Source organism: Semicossyphus pulcher, unplaced genomic scaffold (genome assembly GCF_022749685.1).
Source record: "Semicossyphus pulcher isolate SPU_LCO1_2020_fin unplaced genomic scaffold, fSemPul1.0.p SCAF_1, whole genome shotgun sequence".
In the NCBI taxonomy this organism is placed as follows: Eukaryota; Metazoa; Chordata; class Actinopteri; order Labriformes; family Labridae; genus Semicossyphus; species Semicossyphus pulcher.
In genome coordinates this window covers 16,090,421-16,106,085 of record NW_027211603.1, presented here as the reverse complement: position 1 = coordinate 16,106,085, position 15,665 = coordinate 16,090,421, and the positions used below count along the sequence as shown (strand labels likewise).

The 15,665-nt window shown below is 40.9% G+C and overlaps 1 protein-coding gene across 1 annotated transcript in view; it reads left to right on the top strand.

Annotated features, from left to right (window-relative positions):
• Positions 1 to 15,665, top strand: part of galnt18b (UDP-N-acetyl-alpha-D-galactosamine:polypeptide N-acetylgalactosaminyltransferase 18b) — a 46,203-nt gene that overhangs the window by 16,971 nt on the left and 13,567 nt on the right. The window contains exon 6 of the mRNA XM_069687017.1: positions 13,661 to 13,846. Coding sequence (XP_069543118.1) covers positions 13,661 to 13,846 — 186 coding nt within the window. The remainder of the gene's footprint in view (positions 1 to 13,660; positions 13,847 to 15,665) is intronic.

The following is a 15,665-nucleotide window of genomic DNA, read 5'->3' as shown; positions in this document are numbered from 1 at the left end:
TGCTTTGTGTTTTTTGGTTTATGAATGTGCAGCAGACCCAAGATATACTTTTTGTTAGATTATCCTTCAAGTCAGACCGGACGGTGGAAAAAAACAGCAAATTGGACAGGGCCCTGAAAGCGTACAATAATACAAATGATTTCCCAAAACACCTGTGAATACTGGGTGCTGCGCCAGTGAGGCCAGCCTGCAGCGATGCATCACTGAGAGACCAAAGCAGACATCATCACTCTCAAGCAGTGCCAGCAAGGTTGTGTTGAGAAATGAGGATCATTGATGAAAGACAATTATGAGGCTGGCTTTGTGCACAGTATTTATGGGAATGTCAATAAAACACCATTACTGTCATAATAACGATTCACACATTAGATTTCAGCCAGAAGTCCAGCCTGTAATTTATATTCAATAAACAATGTGAGATACTTTCTGTATCACTATTTTAAATGGCAATGTGAAAAGTACAGATAGCACTTGAACACAGCACGGAGGGATAAACTGTATGTAGGCATATAAGATTGAATGCAGATCTACACTGAACAAAAATATAAACGCAACACTTTTGTTTTTGCTCCCATTTTTCATGAGCTGAACTCAAAGATCTAAGACTTTTTCTATGTACACAAAAGACCTATTTCTCTCAAATATTGTTCACAAATTTGTCTAAATCTGTGTTAGTGAGCACTTCTCCTTTGCCGAGATAATCCATCCACCTCACAGGTGTGGCATATCAAGATGCTGATTAGACAGCATGATTATTGCACAGGTGTGCCTTAGGCTGGCCACAATAAAAGGCCACTCTAAAATGTGCAGTTTTACTGTAATGGGGGGTCCGGGGGGGGGTCAGAAAACCAGTCTCTGGCGTGACCACCATTTGCCTCACGCAGTGCAACACATCTCCTTCGCATAGAGTTGATCAGGTTGTTGATTGTGGCCTGTGGAATGTTGGTCCACTCCTCTTCAATGGCTGCTAAGTTGTTGGATATTGGCAGGAACTGGAACACGCTATCATATACGCCGATCCAGAGCATCCCAAACATGCTCAATGGGTGACATGTCCGGTGAGTATGCTGGCCATGCAAGAACTGAGACGCTGGACCTTTACCTAGCAACATCACTGGGTCCACCGCGCAGTTGGCGTCACATAACCGCGGTATTGCGGTCATGCGGTTACTGTCACAGCCCTTTATATCAGCCCTGGTTTTTCATGTACAATATGCCATAACAGTTTTGTAAATGTGTATTTAAATATGTAATCATAATGCTGAAGTAGCAGCAGGTTGTTTTAACCACAGGTAGCCCCTGTGATGTCATCAATAGGTATTTGCATGGTCGTATTGAGGCTTCAACTTTGGCATGTTGGCCATCAACATCTTGGGTTTTTTGGGGGGAAAAGACGTGACCATATCTGGATCAGAAGGTGGATACCCAAGAGGTCAACTTCTGTGCCTTGAATCAGCTGATCTAGCAGACAGCTAGCGACACCCACCTGTCACTTAAAGCAGCCCCTCCCTTAAAAACATTTAAGTGTTAGCTTAAAGAGTATTTTAACTGGTAAGTTTCGTAAAGAAAAATTAAACCCCGTACAGTTGTCATGAATAGGGAAATTAGCTTTAGACACTGTAAACATGTTTATGTCTGCTGTGAATCTCTGTGGGGGCAGACTCGCCTTTGGAGTCCGCCTCAACTTTCCATTCAAAGATGTTTTTTTGTCTGTTTTTTGGCTTAATTTTTCTGCCTCAGGGTTTGCTGCTCGCTAAATATGCAAAATGTATCAGTATTAGCGTTTTAAAACTATTCTTTAGCCTTTAGCCTAAATTACACTATCTTGTTTATCATAACTTTATTTGTAAAGTAAATAACAAGTTGAGGTAACCAAGACAGGAGACATTTTCTTTCACCTTTGACTGGAATCGTACCAGTTAAAGAGTAAATAACTGTCTCCTCTCCTCCTCACTGACTTTCTCCATCACATAAGATTCTGTCTAACAGTTCAGGATGAATACCATAACTTTTCCCATAATGACTCAGCCTGTAATTGTAGAACAGCGCTGATTGAGTTTCATGACCCCTGTGCTGCTGGAAATCTATTAGACCCGGCTGTGTAATCTCAGACCAACAGGACAATCAATGAGGAAGTCTTCTGTCTGACAGAGGTAATGAGAACTGTAATACATGTAGACAGCCTTAAGCAAGATCAAATCTGCATAGTTATGCTATTTGAAGAATAATGGTACAAATCAAGCAGACACTATTTTACTACAATATTTTTCCTTCCTTGTTCTGAGAAGAGCTAACTTGACTGTTGAGCTAACAGCAGCTGATGTGGAGTCTCTGCTGTACTGACATGGTGAAATAAAATCACCTCTGCAGAGAAACCTTAGGACTGTCTGGAGAAAGCACAAACTTCATCCAGGAAAGGAAGACCTGCTTCCTTTACAGTCTTGTTGCCCTGAGCCGGGGGGAGTGATCAACAGTAGGAGGACTCTCGGATCCTGCAGCAGAGTGGATGAGTTGTGGTTGCAGAGTTTCTTAAGACACCCTCCGGATTGGAGATTCAGAAGCGTAGAGTGAATACAAAAGCTTTAACTTGGAGAGGATGGATCAGATCAGGTAGAAAATGCACATTACTATGCGATGTTTCCTGAGCTATTATTCATGGATGCATTCTGCCATGTTAAATAAAGTGCACAGTGTACTGAAATATAAAAGTGTGTACACTTTAACTTACATATTCATCCCACTGAAATATAAATCAAGGCCACGTACTCTCCAAAAGCTCCTGGAGTAGCTGAAATATTTAAGTTCACGCATGGAAATGAGGAGCTAAATTGGATTCCTTGTTGCTTTATCAACATTTTTATAGATTTTTTTTTTAATGTATTAAGTGTTAATGAAGGTTAGAGAGAACTTTTCTTGATCATTGTGTGAAATGTTTCACCCAGGAAGGTGTAATCCTGAATATGTGTGTGTGATGTGCCAACAGGTTTGTGTGTGCTCATGCTCACACTTTTCTTTCTGCTGATGATAACAAGTGTGGGAAGGAAGGAAACTATTTACATTAAAAAAACAAATCAAATCCCCAGTCAAAAAGATATTTTTGTTCAATTTCACGTCAACGCAGCACAATTGTTCTCGTCGGTTTTCAGACTGCAGGCTTTTATTTTGTAATGAGCTGCTCCCAAGCTGTTGCAACTGCTGGGATTTCCTTAGAACAGGCGTGCCGAGGGATACTTTTCATTAAGAAAGCTGAATTAGATTGTGTACAGTGTTGCTTCTGGAGGTAAAATCAGCCTGCAGCAATCACAGCAGCACTATAGAAGAAAAAAAGCCTCTTCTTTGGAGTTTAAGGCAAGATTTGGACTTAAACTGTAAAATATATGATCTTTAACGCTCCAACGCCCCAGATGATTTGATATTCATTTAATAGATTCTGTTTAAATTCTGAATGACATCTATCCTGCTTCAAGTTAACAAAGGCTTAAATCAAAAACATCTAGAATTGCAAATTACCTTAAAAGTCGTGCAGAAAGAAGAAGACAACACGACTAAGGCTGGTTAGATATTAACAGTCCCTGGATAATAAGAGCATCAGCCTCTCGCCTTCCAGAAAAAAACACCATGTTTTCAGTAAGACAGGATGCGGTGGTAAAGAGGTACATTAATAATGCAAGGCTAGGACTCCTCACATGGCTGTCTGCATGCATTACTGCAGGAATGTCTCCTATGAATTACATTTATATGCATTTATTCTTCATTAGCGATTTATGTTCAAGGGCAGCGTTCAGAGTTAAGTGACGGTCAGCAGAAAAACACAAGCGGATGGAGGATTCATGCATGTAGTGCGTTCACCCGTGACACAGGCAGCGGGGCTGCTTTTCCCAAAGCAATTTAAACATCAGTGTTGGGATTTTTTTTTAGGGATTTGGAAACCAAAACAACATATTTTCACACGTAGTCCCCGAGGTATAAGCCATGTGAATGGCTTTGGTTTAATTGGTCCATGTTTTGAGATATCTGCTTCTGCCCAAACACAAAACAGAGGAATGTAGGGAGCATGATTTTCTGCAGCACATTTCAGGGCACACTGATTTTCAAGATGTTTTTCTGCTGGACTCGTTCGAAATGTTGTATTTGGCCTATTAAAACCCTAAAAATGTGGTAAATGTCTGTTAAAAGATGCAAAAGGAATATTTTTAATTTTTTAGTTTTAACCAACAGCTCAAAAGCCCCAAATATGTCTGATCACGTAAGAGAAAAGTACATCAGAAAAGCAGCTAATCTTTAAATTTTAAAAAGACTTTTTTCTTCAATTTGATCTTTTCTTCAGAAAAATTGTGAAGTGCTTAGTTAGTCGTCAGAATTTAACAAAAAGTAGATTTACATCATGTATTTTAATGTTATTTAATTATACCCAGGTGCAGAAGGGCCTGTGTCCACTAATGCTGTTTTTTGCACTGGCAGCGCTCACAACCTCAATTCCATAGCACTTCTTGCCGCTGTTTACTGTTGCTAAGTTACAAAAGTTGTCTGGCCGCACTTCCGCTCCCTCTGTTTTAAATTGCCCTGTATGCTTAATATTTGCTTTATTCACAGACATTTTACAAAGAAAACAATGAAAAGGAATCGTGTCCTGGCATTAGCAGCAGCACTCAACAAGGAAATTGTACCCTCAAAAATCTGAAGGATTAGCTTCTCCTCCACCATTGTTGTTGACAAAGTCTGAAGTCCCCCTTCTTGATTGTGATTGGTCAGTGAGGGAGAAGTGACATTGACGAGCGCGACAGTGTTCCAAAAGTGGAACTATTTTCATCTGACAGCGCTGTGAGTGCACCGACAAAAAACAGCTGACCTGCTTCTTCAGATCTAAACTGACTGGTGGACAGAGCTAGAAGTATAAGCCTCTGTAGGTCATTAGTATGCTACTGGATGTGTAATCAGGGGTGAGTCGCTACCCTGAGTGTGAGTGTGACCTCAGCTGTTTGGGCAGATAATTCAACACTGCATTGTAAGTGTGTGATAGGTAAAGATGCCAATTGTCTCTGTTCCCATTGCCAGTGGAGTATACTCCTGTCTGTCTCTTTTCTGCTACGTCACTGTCTGACGTCACAAACCTGCCAGAGACAGGGTTAGTAAACAGTGAAGATGTTACGGTGGTTTGGTCTTTATTGTATCTATAACTCATTCAGTCTGTTTATCAAAGTCGGCGCCGACAAATTTGAAACGATGTTTGAGCGCTGCTTGGACGGATGACGAGGAATCGCAGAAGTTACTGATAGCGTAGCATGGCACCGGAAAGGGGGAGGAGATTAGTGTGTCGACACAGGTTTTGTGTTCCCATCAATGCTGACCGGAGCCGAGGTGATAATTACCTGGGTCTACTGCAGCGTCATTTGACCCGGGTCTGAATGCAGATTGTAACCTTTCCCATTAAGCAAAAACCTTGAACCTTTCTGTCTTCAAGGGAGTGTCCTTTGTCCTTTACATTGTAGGTGGACAGCTGAGTCCTGACCTGAGGAGCTGCTTCTCCTATGCTGGACCATGCATTTGTGGAAGGGTTGTTTTGTTACCCCGATGTACCGGTCCCTGCATTCCTCATTGCATTGCATTGCATTGCATACACTGCATTGCTCTGTTTATGTCTGGGTGTTTTGTCCTTTGGGTGGACAACCTTCCGTCTGAGTGTGTTCGTTGGTTTGAAGTGTACTGGAATATTGTGGTTGTTAGAAATCGTCCTGAGTTTCTCAGATACTCCAGACAGGTAGGGAATAACAATGCTGTGGCGTTTGTTGTTCTCTTCCTTCCTGTTGGAGTTGTGTTTCTTAGAGGTCTTGCTGAAAGCCCAGTTTCAGGTTAGAACTGAAGAAGCGTGAAAACAATTCAATTCAATTCACGTCAGCCAAGTCCGCTTGCCTTTTGGATTAAGCTTAGATGTACCATGATCTGGATGACTGAGAACCTTCACAGACACGCTGAACTGCATTCGTGGACACCGGCCCTAATTAAGGAAAACACAATAACCTATAATTTTGCACTAGCATGTCAAATGCTACGTATGTTCTTTAGTGTTTGTAGATTTAGTTCCCAAATAAGAAAACATTGGTTAATGTCAGAATCTGCTTGAAAACCATGTCAGTGGTTTAAAGAAGACATTTCCTCCAAAGCAGAGTTGGTAAATGAGGCATTTGCCAAATGATTTTCTGTCACTCAACTTGATCAGTGGATGAATTTGTTGCTGATTAGAAGTCCAGAAGGCGTTACTCATACTCTTTACGGTCTTGTTTAGGACTTAATGTATCTGTTATGAAGTGTTTGCTTTTAAACACATGTCTCTGGTGCGTTACTGTTCTGTAAAAACTACTTAACCATGACAGGATTTACTGATAGGGTCACCTGGTGCAGCGCAGGGAGTGGTGGCATCGCTGGAGAACATTAAAAATAATGAGTGACTGATTGGATTTTAAAATTTACTTAACAGTTGAATGACTGTTTATCTCAGAGGAATAATTAATGAACGTAGTGAGCGCTTCTAGCCTAATGAAGCCAGTACCTTCCCTATTAATTTCCTCAACCACATCTTCATTTATTAGACGGAACATATAATTCTGGGGTCTGTTTTACCGCCTACGATCCAACAGTTAAAAAGAGAAGGATATTAGACAGCGACTCCTGTTAGCTCCTAAAATGTAAAGCATCTTAAGTGCAATTCAGAAGGAAAGTAGAGGATGTTTTGTCAGTATAGTGTGTAACTGCTTCTCTCCTTTCAGACTGCAGACAGTACGAGCTGATACACACACAGCGGAAACTCTACGCCAATTGTCTGCACCGCTCCAACCCGGTGCTCTGGGCAGCCAAAGAGGAAGCTCAGATTTACCTTAAAAGAAAGTCAGTGCTTTGATGTGAAGGGTTTTATTATCACAAAACACTGAGGAAATGTGGAGTGAATGCAGTGGGGGAAATATTAGGGTGTTTTCTAAAGCCCGTTATGGTTTCCGGGGGGACAGGAGAGGTGGAGCAGGGAGATGAAAGAAGATACACTTCAGATACACAGACACAGAGAATAAAAGGAAAACAGAAAATTCCAAAAGCAGCATCGTGAATCACAGCAATATGAGGTCAAAAAGTTCCCGAGGTTGTGCTCCTCTTCTTGTCAGGAGGCTTTAGAAGTGTGTGCTTCTTTTGCTGATCCATTTCTTTTCAAGTGTGACAGTTAGCATTGACGGGATGTCACCTCCAATCACATCAGAGACCGTCAGCATGCTCCTAACATCGTTTCGACTTATGTTTCACTCTAAATGAACAAAGGAGGTTTTCGTCTCATGCATACACTTGTAAGACAGTTTGCAAGACAATTTAAAAAACAAATCCGTATTATTTCCAACACAAAGTATAATCTGTAGACCTGACACGTCAATCATCCCAAAAGATGCTGACCTGCTTTTAGATGAGAGCAGCTAGTTTGTCTGTTTCTGTTGGTATCCAGTGCTGCTTTTATCGTCTCCTCACATCTGTGCTGTTCAAACGTCTGTCAGCCTTTATTAAGATTCATGATGTTTATCATGGAGATGCATCCTGCCCCATCATATCTCTACCTCCAGCCTGCAAAGATGACTCATGGCATGACTGATGCATGAACCCACGGTTCCTCAGATCTCAGACAACATGTCATCTTTCTCTCTCTCTCTGTCTCTCCTATTCCTCCCTTAAGGAATAGATTTGTAATTTTATTCCATGACCTGATGACAAATATGAATAGTATCAATTCATAGCTTGTTAATAACAAGCTTATCATTTTATAATATCATGCAATGACCCGGTTAGAGTTGGAAATATGTGTTAAATTTGGAGGGAGACATGTCAGATACAATTTGTCATCTTGACAATGGTATTTAAATAAGGGGTAATAATACACTTTTTTATAAGAATCATGCAGTTTACAGTGAAATATAATGAGTGTAACAGAGTTAGCATTTAGACTTCACTGGGAAAATGAGTCTTTTTACACAGAAGTCAACAAAAGTAGCTTTTATTGTAGCTGACTGTCAATCTCAGATTTTATTAGCTACCCAGCAAGAGGTGATAAAACCAAACTCTTTAAGGCTCTGTCTCCTGCTTCATTTTAAAGGGCCTTAAATATGCACTCGCTGCTATACAGACATAACCTGATGTTCCATTGAAAAGACATTGAAAAAAGGGAGCAGCATTTTTCTTGTACTGCAAACTATTCAGTTGGTCAGACAATTAAAAGAACGTCAGGGCAGAGCTAAACTCTCATAAAGTAGCTTCCAGGACCCCACAGTAGCCTCACACTTTTAATGAAGGTGGTCCTGGTTGCCCTCTCCCCTGTAAGACCTCGAAATACTGTAGTTAGCTAACTCTAACTCTGCTAACTCTTTGCCTTGGATGTAACAAAGTGTTACGACTGTTAGTAGCAGATTAATTATCTCAGCATGCCTGCTTTTGCAGCTAACCTTTTATTCCGGCTGAGTTTTGCTTCCACCACAGCCTCGAGCCATGGTTTCAACACTTAGAAGAAACCCAAAGCTTCCCAGACTTTCTTTGCAACTTAGAGTTGCTAAGCTTTCAAATCCAGCCAGTGGTGGAAGAAACTGAGGCTGAGATTTGGACTTTATTAAAGAACTTGTTGCTGCCATCGGTACGTCTGAGGTAGACTACGGTGATTTGATATACATGCATTCACTCTCGCAATGCTTACACTCGGTGTGGTGTGAGACATTTAATGTCTTAATACTTTCTGTGAATCTCATGACTTTGACAGCTTGAAGCTCTTGCTGTTCTTTGCGAGGAAAAAGCACAGACATGTTACAGCTGCTGTTCCCAGCCTGCAGGGTGTACTTTTTGGGCAGCGAGCCATACACAAACCAGAGGTTGCAAAAAAGTTCATAAGATTAGTAAGCAGATTGACAATCCAATCATCAAGCTTAGAGTGTTCTCTATAATGTGATTTAACAAGTCTCTGCTCCACAAAACTGCATCATTTTAATGCTTCACATCCTCAAAGACTTTGTGATATAACCTTGTGAGTACTCCCATCAAAATCCACTTGAAACCACCAGACGCTTCGTTTGTGTAACTGGCACCATTGAAAGAAGAAAAATGAACAAAGCACTTCCTCTCACATTACATTTACATTAAAGGTATTTAGCTCCTGCTCTTATCCAAAGCAAATTATGATGAGGGCAGCAGTAAAATTAGCTCCAGGCTCAGGCTGATGGTGCTCTCGTAATAGATCTAAGCAAACACTTCTGTAATGTGAGACCACTTCTCTGCCAGCAAAGTTTGAAAAAAAGCAAAGTGAGATGGCAGCAAAGCTGGGATTTAGACAGCATCATATTTGCAGGAGGATGTGGCAGAGAGGGTGAGATATAAGTGGGAGTGGGATGTGAGATATTTCAGCAGGAGATGAGTTGGAAGTTTAAAGGGAGTGGCGGTGTCGTCCGTAGTGAGATTGTTCCCTCGATGTGGAGTCGAGAGACTGAGTGGAGCGAGGTCCTGACTTTTAATAACACAACGAAGACTCAGAAATCGACTGAAAGAGGGGGAGGATTTAATACGTTTGTACCGCAATGTGTGCAATAGCCGTTTAAAGACCGGGACCAAGTAAACTTAACAACTTTGTGACAGCATGGAGATGGAGACTTTGATCATGCCACATATTTGAGTAAAGTGCAGTGTAATTGTTTGTTTCAGTGCTGATATCCATCCATGCTCCACTGATCTTTCAAGCAGGACGGCACCATTAGGAACGTCTAACTGTATAAATGCTTGTATTTTGAATGGAATAACAGTACAGGACTCTGTAATGGAGGACTCAGACCTTCTTCTCGACAGTAATGACCCATTTCTTGTGATTAGTTTGGAGAAAGGCTGCAGATAATTAGAAGTAAACTGCAGGTGGCGTCACACAGGCAGAATAAGGAGGCATTTGTTTTATTATCTTAAAGGGGAGTTGACACTGAAGAACTGGGGGGAGACTTGGAGCTGTAATTAATTCTGTTTAAGAAAGTCTTGGTGCAATTCTCCCAATGTTTTCAGCTTGAACAGATCTGGAACTTGGAATAAGACTGCAATCGAATTTTCTTTTGTTGATTAATCTGTTGATTTTTATCCAAAGTAGCAGCAGAAATGTCCCAGAAATGCCCTTCAGTGGACCGACCAAACTATAAAAACTACCTATAGTACCTGAAGGTTGACATTTAAAAGCAAATGTAGAAGATCTACCTCTAAAGTGAGGGGATCTGGTGGATCTGTTATGTTATGAAGGTGGTTTTTCTGGAATGGTTTGGGTCAACTTGTCCCCTTAAAGAGAAGGATCACTGCAAATCAATCAAAAAATCAATCATCCATGAAGAGTACCAGAACTCTTTCAGTGTGACTGCTTGTACACAAAAATATATTTCACAAAGCTTTCTAGTCATATAGAAATCTGTTATCTTTACCCATCATCCTTGCTGCCTGGAGGGCCCACAGTTGTAGAAAGTTTGCACACTTCCCTGCACCAGGGTCTGCAGCCTCCCAGAGGTCTTCATTATGTCAGAGAGGAGTTAGTGCCGCTGGCTTTTAGTCATCAAGGACCCAGGCTGCTCCTTCTGGGCACTGGGACATTAAGGCTTTCCACCGTTGGGACTCCCTCCGCACAGCTGAGGATACAGTTGGCTGCAGAGGTGATGAAGGAGCTGTGCTTGTTGCCCCAAACGTGCTTTAAGCAGCCAAGAAGTGATGCCGTCGTGGCCCACTGCTCTGACTGTGTGGAGATCCCCTGAACTGCTGTCCAAAGTTGCAACAGTATCATCAGAGATACACACACTAAAGAAGTACTAAAAAACAGTCAAAATAAATACTATATAGAATAAGTTAAAAACATTAAAGGGGGGTATTATGCTAATTTAAGCTTCATATTTTACTCTGTGATACCTGTGGAGTAGCTTAGCATCATTTACAGTTAGAAAAACTATTTTTCTCACACTGGTGCTCTGTGCAGGCCCTCATACAGCCTCTGCCTGATACGACTCAGTCAGCTCTGTCACTTTAAGAAACCCCGCCCCTACAAGCCCACTTTCTTCTGATTGGCCAATTCTCTGTGACGTCACAAAGTGCGGCATGTAGAAAAAACTGTGTGAAACCTGCCGTTCACAGCCGCCTGCAGACTGAGCTGAGAAGCCTGGGGATTACTCCAACATACTTTTACATACAGATTTGAAACTTCACCCACGTTTAGTCTGGACATCCAACATTGTAAAATGTTATGTATGTCTTAAAGTGTGAAACAGCATAATACCCCCTCTTTAACTGATGGGAAAATGCAACAGTGAAACATGTCACAGAAAACAGGACGAGTCTTAATAACTGTAGTGATCACTTCACTTTTCAACTGACGCCAAAATAAAGTTGGCTTTGTCATTGTGAGCATGAAGGCTGCACCCAAAACAGCGTCACAGAGCCAGCCTCATGGCTGTGGATGCCAAGTGTTGTTTTAATTATTCTTTTTAATTTTGTTATTGACTGAGTTTTGGAACGTTGGTTCACAAATACAAAGACCAGTTTCTCTTGAGGCATCGGAATTAAATACCACATGAGCCTTTATTTCAATAATACAAGAAATTCCACTTAAAGTGAAATACCACGCTTGAGTGTAAGTCAATACTCAAAATGAGGGATAAAATGAGACATGATGTTCTTCAGATAACTTGAAAGTCTGAACAGTTTTATTGGTATTTTGATCAAATGCCTCCCGGGCAAATCCCATTATAGAAAAAGTGAACATGCTCAGCCTTGTCCTGTAACATCACAGACCTCTGAATAGGTGTTTGTATGTATGTAAATGTGTTCAATATATATGATTATTATGTACAACATGCTCAGTTATTACAGCTTTATATTTATAGGTTCGGGGGGGTTGTTTTGCTGCAAGAGAAACTGAAAAACACTTTTTCTGCCTTTGAATCAGGTTTTGTTGGAAATAAAATGACTTGAAAAATTGTCACAGACTACTCGCTAACAAGTCATTACCACCACTGCATGACAGCCAGTTCAGTGTGCAAAGGAAGTGTCTTATCATTGTTCATCCTTGATTATGCTCATCTGCACCAAACACGATGCTTTTTAGCGGCAGCAGGTTATTTTGGTGGAAGTGACACATTTTACTTTACCAAGAAAAGGAAGTCAGCTGTGCTCATTCATCCTCAAATAACAGCCCTGTTGGATGATGTCAGCTTTCTTCATACTGGAAAACATACTGGTCTAATGTGAGCTTAAAGTGATTTCTGAGCATCTTCACTGTCATCTTCATTGTTTTTATGACGTCTTTGAGTTGCTTTGAGATGCCTTTCCTGTTATTTAGACATTAATCTGCAGAATTTTACAGCGTCTTCCACTTTCATTTTCACGCTTTAACTCTCATTTTGTTTTTTTTCAAAGTTTTTGTAACACAGAAATGAATAGATCTTTTAATATATTAGTATTAATCAAAAAAATAATATGAAACAGATTGGCCCATTGAGTCATATGGGCAATTAGGACGGTGAAATAATACAGGAAGTAATGTAAACAGAAATATAAATCATGTGGGTTTACATAAATTAGCATAACTGCAATTATAATGCTTGACTGCATGTTGATTATAAATGTATGGAGGGAAGTATGCAAAAGGATAATTATGTAATTAAGCTTGTTAGCAGGGATTGTCAAATTACCCACAATGCAAAGGGAAAACTGCATTGGTTTCTTTGTTCTTCCCTGCATGAGTTATATAAGAGCATAATGATGAAAGTATGAAAACTGCACAGGTACTGTACATATGATGCTGCAAAATTGCATGTAGAAAAATATATATATTTTCAGGTTTTCTCTTGGTCTTTATAAATGAATCCGCTTCCACCATATGCTTGGATGATGATCCCACAGTTGTAGAAAGTTTGCACACTCCCCTGCACCAGGGTCTGCAGCCTCCCAGAGGTCCTCATTATGTCAGAGAGGAGTTAGTGCCGCCGGCTTTAGGTCATCAAGGACCCAGGCTGCTCCTCCTGGGCACTGGGACATTAATGCTTTCCACCGTTGGGACTCCCTCCTCACAGTTGAGGATACAGTTGGCTGCAGGGGTGATGAGGGGGCTCTGCCTGGAGCCCCAAAAGTGCTTTCAGCAAACTAGAAGGGATGCTGCCTTGGCCCACTGAACTGACTGTGTGGAGATCCCCTGAACTGCTGTCCAACCTGGGTAACAGTCTGAGAAGAACAGAGATACATACACGTAAGAAGTACTAAAAAAACATTGAAAATACGTGCTATGTCAAATACACGAATGCGTTACCTTATGTGCAAAATAGAACAGCATATAGGATGAGGGCTCGCATCTCTACCCAGACAAAAATATAAATATTTGCAATTTAATAGGGAAAAATGTGTTTTTCACGAGTTCCTGGGCAGCACAGGGAGTTGGACTTCTCTGAAACTTTTTACCTTGTACTTCAGACTTTATTTCAGTGCTCCAATGAGGACCTAACTTCCAGACCTGCAGAGTGTCTCAGCCTTCGGTACAGCTGTAAACTCAAACTCTAAAAGAGTCAAGCAAAGTCAGTTCAATGCTATCACTATAAATGAATAACATTGTTTCTCTTTTCTTTGTATCTGCCATGTTTCAAACCAGGTGTGGCAGTGTGGCGGCAGCGTAGAGGTCCTGCCCTGTGCTCGTATCGCCCACATAGAGCGCGCTCACAAACCCTACACCGAGGATCTGACGTCTCACGTGAGGAGAAACGCCCTCAGAGTCGCAGAAGTTTGGATGGATGAGTTTAAAAGCCATGTGTACATGGCCTGGAATATCCCCATGGAGGTGAGTGATGGTGTCAGTCATGATGTTTTTCTATCGAGGGCAAGTCAGAGATGAAATGTTTTTAGTTGGTGAATCTCAGCTTGCACGGTAGGTCAACCATTTCTGATAAACCGCTCTGTGGTTCAACTTTTATTTAATGACTGAGAATAATCGACTGCTCTTTGGATTTACCAATAAACATGATACTTGCATTTTGCCTTTTACTAGATGGCTTTAATTACAATAAACCAGTGTGATCTTTTAGACGCACATTTGCTTTCTATTTTTACTGAAGAAGAAAATAAATACACCCCGGAAATTGCAGATCAGTTTTTCTCAAGGCAGGGATGGATCATTGGCTCCTCTCTTTCTTATAAGTTCTTTCACTTTCACAGTTTTCGTGTGGCTGACATGAAACCGTGAGCACAAAAAAATAAACCCTCAGTATATACATGTGCGATGTGTCCTATTTTTCATTTGTCACGTGTCAATCATAAAGTGACAACAGGCTGCACCGGCAGACGGCAGAACAGTTGAGACATCTTATATGAGATGAAGGGAAGAAAACACCTCTGCAATCTCAGTATATTGCAATATTGATTATTTGTCCCGTCCCTTAAAGAAAGAACAAGACGCCTTTTGTGTTCACTGTATGCAGGATCCGTTCGTGCAACCTTTATGTTATAATGCAAAGGGAACATTCATGCAGACGTCTCACTTCAGATATGAAAAAATAATGCACACACACACACACACACATGACTGGAGGTGACATCTTCATAAATATACAGGCAGCTTCATTCAGCAGCCACCTAATCTAAATGTTACAGGGTTGAGTGTCATCAGTATCAGCCGCACTCCTCCCATCGCAGATGTTTGCTTGAATCAGCCGCTGACACCTCCAGAAGGCTCTGATGAATTTATTTCTCGTCACTTACAGAATGGACTGAATTAAATACGTGACAGAGAATACATAAATATTTAACATGAATCAACAAAGTAATCCAGACTGACAAGTACACAGTTGGCAAATTCACGACAGAGAGGGAAATTAAAATTTTAAAAGATGAAAACTTGAAACTTTTGAAATAATGAATAATGCAGAAACTACAGCCCCAAAATAAGGTACATAATTTACTTTATTTATTATGTATTTTTGCCACAACAACTTAAAGTACAGAATATCTCCCCGTGTGCTGAATCACCATCCAAATGATGCAAACTGTACATTGTGCACACTCTCTTGTGTTTTATGGTCGTACTAGTCTTATATGTAGATGTTTTCACTTTAGATTAAAGCTTTTTTTTTTGATCTCGACCTGGTTTCAGCAAATGAAAGTAAATAATTACATTATGTCGTCTCATGTTAAATGTACCACCCCTCAAAGGCGAAGTCAAATGTTTGTTCACTGAAGCTTTTTCCTCCTCCTGCATAATCAGCTTGAATATGTAAATCCACATTATGAATAGATGAACATCTGCAGGCAATTCATTCAGTCAATAATGAGGCGTTTAACACAGTCTGTACTCAAGAAGCATGAAATTTAGCCACAGCTTTAGCCCCATGAATTAACCACACGGCAACATAGTGAGTGTCATTTTACCTCCGAGGGTGTACACGTCTACACAGAGCCAGTGTTTGTATGAAGTCCGCACCCATGGGAGGTCACTTTATGACATCTCTGATCTCCAGAGAGCCTCATCAGCAACATCTGAACCCACCAGAGCCTTTGAGTTATTAAAGAGAGGCATCGGTGAGGTTTGATGAGATCCAGTGGACAGCGAAGGGCGGGCGGTGACATGTAGTTATGACTTCAGAAGTACTAATAACACACTGTAA